The 6,000-nt window shown below is 33.1% G+C and overlaps 1 protein-coding gene across 3 annotated transcripts in view; it reads left to right on the forward strand.

Annotated features, from left to right (window-relative positions):
- The window catches only part of cpeb4 (cytoplasmic polyadenylation element binding protein 4), an 82,114-nt gene extending 76,495 nt beyond the window's left edge, over positions 1–5,619 (forward strand). Inside the window, exon 9 of one of the 3 annotated variants that reach the window (XM_033029646.1) lies at positions 1,290–5,494. In XM_033029646.1, the coding sequence (XP_032885537.1) occupies positions 1,290–1,517 (228 nt within the window). In that variant the 3' untranslated portion in view covers positions 1,518–5,494. Of the gene's footprint in view, positions 1–1,289 lie in introns of all 3 variants that reach the window. The other 2 variants (XM_033029645.1, XM_033029644.1) reach the window with 2 other exon arrangements.
- The last annotated feature ends 381 nt before the right edge of the window (positions 5,620–6,000 follow it).

Below are 6,000 nucleotides of genomic sequence, written 5' to 3' on the forward strand. Positions count from 1 at the left end.
AAAGATGTGGATACTGAAGAGGGTGCAGACGAGGTTCACCAGAATGTCGCCTAGACTGGAGCATTAGCTATAAGGAGAAGTTGGACTTCTCGGATTATTTTCTCTGGAGTATCTCAGGCTGAGGTGCTTCCTGATCGTAGGTGTATAAAATTATGATAAATGTAGCTAGGGTAGATTGTCTCCTCCTCCTCCTCTCCCAGGTGGAAATGTTAAATACAACATGGCATGAGTTTAATATAAGATTTATACACAGGGTGGTAGGTGCCTGGAATGTACTGCCAGGCAGAAGCAGTTATAATAGTGTTTGAGATGCATCTGAAGAGACATGAGCAGCAGTGAAAAGACATATACAGGCACATGATTCGTTTTGATTGATGTTATGTTTATTTTTGTAGATATAATAAAGTTAAAATGTAGATATAATAAAAATAGGCAGAGAGGTAAAATTAGCTGTCTAACTGCAAAGTCAGATATACCCAGATATACCCAGTGTTTTATTTTGAAAAATAATTTTGGTTTCAGCTTTAAATTTTCTTGCTTTATAAGTAAACGTTGGTCTAGTGTTTCCTGTGCCAAGATTTGTCAAGTGGAAAAGTGATCGTTTTTGGTCCTGATACTTTGATTTTCAAAATTCTTCTTTGGGAAAAAATATGTTGCTTTGGTTTCATTTTCCATTTCATTTAATCCAACAACAAATACTCAGAAATAAGTAGCCAACCTAACAGCTGTGATATATTTTACCTTGTTCAGCTTCTACTTTCAACTCTACATGCTGGCTAATATTATTTTAGTTATTGAAACAATTTTAAAGCCCATTTTAAGTAAGCATAATTAAATGTAAGTATTTTCATCCAAACTGCAATCTTGCAGATAAATGCTTGTTTTTTAAACAGAACCTTAGTTTGGGACTTCTTTGCCTGTTAAGGTGGATGCAGAAGAAAAATTAGGCTTATTGTTGACTTAACCACATTTCACCTTCAGTGAGGATTTGGTCAAGTATTTTCTGTTTGGATTTGCTCTGAATATTGGTTGTCTGGGCAACAGTGACCACACTTCAAAACTAATTGTTATTTAGCAGACCCTGTCCATGTGATTATGCAAACAAAGGTCTTCCTTTTAATTTTTCATCTTGAATAAATTAATCAAAATAACTGGATAAAATATATCCCTATATTATTCTTGAGCTTGCAAATCCAGATCTCGGGAACCAATTTCAGGAAATATGTAAGCTTTTATTTGCTTGTTTAATTTATCTCTGCATCTATTAATGAAAACTTTATTAATTTTAGGTGGAAGTGAAGCCATATGTCCTTGATGATCAACTGTGTGATGAATGCCAGGGTACCCGCTGTGGTGGGAAATTTGCTCCATTTTTCTGTGCCAATGTCACATGTCTGCAGTATTACTGTGAATACTGCTGGGCTGCCATACATTCTCGTGCTGGAAGAGAGTTCCACAAGCCACTCGTAAAAGAAGGAGGAGACCGTCCACGCCAGGTTCCCTTCCGTTGGAGCTAAAAGAAATATTTAAATATTATTCTAGTGGCAAGATAAGTGTGTTCTAGGGCTGCAGACACCAGAGTAGCTAGGAATAATAAATAAGTGCATTCTTCTACTGCCTCATCCCATATTTCAAAACGCATGTCTCTAAATTCACTTAAAATTGTTAAATGAATCTCTAGTTTCAATGTTTTCCATATGCATTGACTGACTTGTGATAACACTGGATATGTGATCCTTATCTTAATGAAATAATATAGATTCAGTCAAAGTGCATCATTGGTATTTCTGGAAAACACACTTGCACAGCTTGCTGCTGTACTTGAGGAAAATGTTATATTAAGGAAATAGACAACAGAGAACCAGTTTTCAGCGCCATTTATAGTTGTATAGACAGAATCTAGAATTAATGTGAAGTTATACTGCAGCCCATTCTGTGTTTTTGTTTCCAATTAAATTGTATCTTAGTAAAGGAAGAGCACGCAAGAAAAATTAGCCCCAAAACAATATGAATCCCAATGTTCTTTTTAAAGCATAAACCTGTCAGTGTGGTTTTAAAAAAATGTTGCTTCTGACACACTACAAGCTTTACTAACAAGTGTATGGGGTAAATGCTTTTGGTGCTTTTCCCATGTCTTCTTCACCTCCCTAAAATAAACAATTTCAGATAAAGGGGGTTTAGATTGCTGCTATGGTTGAAGTGTGCACTTATTTCAGAAAAAGAAAACCACAATTTGAAGATCTGCTGCCCCTAAAAGTTTACCAAAGTTGTTGAGATTGACATAAATCTAATTGTAGAGAGGCATTTTCGTTGCTGGAAGAGATTTTATACCTTTATTTTTTTGATGTTGCTATTTACAAAGTCCACTTGATCTACTAATATATTGTCATGTGTCAGCTTTTGCTCTCCATTTTGACACACAAAAGTAATACCTCAAATGTAGCCTTGATTTATATTTTTTTATTTTTAGTGATGCTATTTAATTGCAAGAGACAATAAGAGCCTTGCTGCTGTTTAAATGGTAATGTAAGATACCATTTTTTTCCAGTAAAAATGGGAATTGGAAAATAACAAAGAGAAAGGCTACATTACAACACAACTGCGTGTAGCACAGGCTATGGCTTCATCTGCCTAAGATTTTTTTATTTTATTTTGTGGAATAGTATGAATGATTGAATGTTTACTTGTACACCTATTTTGCATGCACTATATATTCATACATTTTCCCACTATCCACATACTTATATTCTGCCTGAAAGTTTGGTTTAGAAAATTACATTTTGAAAATGTAAATGGCATAGAGAAAAGGAAACACTGAAATTCATTTGAGAGTGCCAATGTGCATGTTTCTGTGTTATTATAGGTTAGCATGTGGTGTCACAACACTATAAATGTAAACTATGCAGGTTGGCTTTGAGTGGTACTGCCTTGCAGTGGCGAAGTAGGTGCTGGACTGCATTGAAGGAATTAATTCCTTTTGATTATTGCGTGATTCAGCCAAAGGTGGTTATGCTCCCGTTTGTAATTTAAAAAAAAATATATGTGAAAAATTCTTGCTCCGTACTCTAGCTTTTTCTTTTCTGATACAGTACATAGCATTCTTCAAACTCCTGCAAACCAAAGACTGGATTATTCAGTGCTAACTTGTGACCCACAAGTAACACATTGATAATGGCAGTGTAATTATTCCTTTGAAGTAATAGGCTTTAAAGAATTAAAACTGGTCAAAATGGAGACATTTGCTGTTAAATGATCAAATTTACAGTTTAAATTTGATCTATATTCTGCCACAATGGTGACAAACTAACAGCAGCAGAGAGTTATGAGGGTGCTTAACTTAGCTCGTCAGGGATTTAATGTTAAAGTTAAAAAAAAATTCTTAGTGGCAATTTTTAAGGTATAGAAAGTGTTGGTTATCATCCTTTCTTGGTGAACTGGTGTGCTTTTGTGCCATTCATGCCCAATTTTAATGTTTGTAGGTGTAGTGAATTAACATTTTTGAAATTTGACACTGAAAAATAAATTTTTTACTTGTAGTTAAATCCCTTTTTACTTAATCTGCCTTTGTACCTTTTGGTACAGTATTTCTCTAACAGGCTTTTTGTTTGTTATTCTTTTCCTTTTATATACACATACCAACATTTGTTATGCACTACTTTTATATATCTTGATTTTTCCAACAGTTAATATTTTTAAGCTCACTTTTTCACTGATGACATCTCTTTTTGCAATACCTCGATTTTTCATAATCTAAAGAGATGAATAGTTTTTCTATGTTTATTATTCAAAGATTTGCACATATAGTTAATTAATTGTGCAACAAAAATAAGTTGAAGCAATCAGTTTTATTTTCACTTTTTTTTCCTTTAACATTTGAAGGCAAAGTGAAATTTAAATATCATGAATGTTAGGGATCAGCATTGCTATTGATAAAACTGCAGATTCAGACAAAAACAAGATGTAGAATATATAACCCTCCTAACCCCAACGAAAATACTGCTAATTTCTAAAATAGTGATACAATACATATTCGGGCCAAGCTGCAACCTCGGCCCACCCCCTGATGTCCAAACGTGGATTCCAGTTTCTTCCAATATTACATTATATTTTTCAGCTAATATTGAATGAAAATATTCATATAGACTTTCTTTCAGCTCCTGCATTTGTGGTATAGTAGCTGACCTGGCACAATTCACAATACAAAATGCACACTGAAGAATTAGCAGTAAACTTGGACATATGGATTCTTAGGTGTTTGGTGGTTTTAAAAAATGGATTTACCCATTTTTGATGGGAAAAAGCTGGTTTGAAATGCCATCAAGTTACCTCAGTTCTGGATGGTGTGTAAGGTTGAAATGATTAAAATAAAAGCATGCATGTGAACAAAAAATATGTAAACTTCAAAACTTACTTGTTTATTGTGTGTTGTAAAGTTGTTTACAAAGGTTAAATTTCATTTCTCACTTGCCCATAGCATGGCAAATATATCCTCATAAACAGACCTCTGCAGAATGCATGATTTTAAATCTGATCTTGTGGTTCAAGAACGAAAGGATTTTATGAATGCCATTGGAAGGACTTGATAATTTATTCTTTGTGTCTGGATTTTAAGAATTTCTTACAAAGTTACAGAGACTTGAATGTGGTAAATTGTGAAAAGTTAATGTCATATTGTTATGTGCAATACTTTTTTTCTAACTTCTGAAAAACTTTACAGTGTAAACCTTTAATGCGATTTTTTTTAATTGCAAACATTCTGATTAATATGTTGTCCACAATGTCATTTTCTACTGTTATTATATTCCCTTTTATCTTACTGATATTTGTAAATTCAGAATATGATCTTTGTACTAATATAAATAATTGAAGTTATTTTTAGATATGGACTAAAGAAAAATGTGCTTGTTTGCTTATTTTTGTTACCTTACTTTAAAAAGTAGCAAAGACTACTTTTTTCAGCAGCATTATAATAATTGGGTCAATATCCTGTCCAGCGTTTTATTTTTGGTATCTTAAATTGAAATGTATAATTAGTTTTTTATCATTTTGACCATTCAGATTTTTTATGTTGTAATATTTTTTGAATGTGCAGCTTTTTTAATATTTTAAAGTGTCTAGTTTTTATTGAAAGCTTATGTATTCAACACTGTATGGCAAATATTCATAAAGAAAGAATAGTTATTGTGGAAGTCAGCCATCAGTGGTGACTCTGTGGCTGAAATCCTTGTGCTTTTCACTGTGTTTGGGGAGGTTGTAGTGATTAACAATTTTAAATAAAAGAAACTCATTTTTATTAATATTGGTTCACCTTTTTTGAATTAATTTTATGTACCCCTCTCAAATTGGTACAAAAATGTCCCTTTTTACAGCTTGTTTGTTGAAGTGGTAGTAAAACATAATGTTGTTAAGTTTTATGCCAACTATTTATAACGCTCAGTAATTTTTAAATATTTGTAATGTGAAATGTTGAATGATTAAAGTGTTTCAATGTACTGTAAATGTCTGAGCTTTATACTAACACTGGTCTGCGATTTATTTTTCATTAATTTATTTGCTTTGGTTAGCTAGCTAACCACTACTGATGCTGCTACTCTGTATTACATCTTGAAATGTACCCAATACAGTATTCTTGTTTTTATTAGAGGTCATTTTAGTGTGGATGCCTGTCTCTCTCAAATCCCATAGGTTTGATTCGAGAGGAAATATTTTAGATGAATTAACATAGAATATGGAACTTGTTTGTTTGAAATCTTGCATTTTGACACATTTAAAATAACTAAGTACTTAGCCTCCATACAAAGCTTGAAACACAAATCAGATGCAAGAGATTACAATCCCGATTTTGCTGGTAAATGCTCAGAACCGTTGACATTTGCCTGTTTGCATATTACCAAATCAGGGTCTTTCGTGTATGCATAGATAAACATAAACATTTGTAACATCCTTAATTATACTGGTAGAGGTCCGTCTTCTGGATTGCCTGGTTGTGAAGAGAGGCAA

This window comes from Amblyraja radiata, chromosome 11 (assembly GCF_010909765.2).
Source record: "Amblyraja radiata isolate CabotCenter1 chromosome 11, sAmbRad1.1.pri, whole genome shotgun sequence".
Classification (NCBI taxonomy): Eukaryota; Metazoa; Chordata; class Chondrichthyes; order Rajiformes; family Rajidae; genus Amblyraja; species Amblyraja radiata.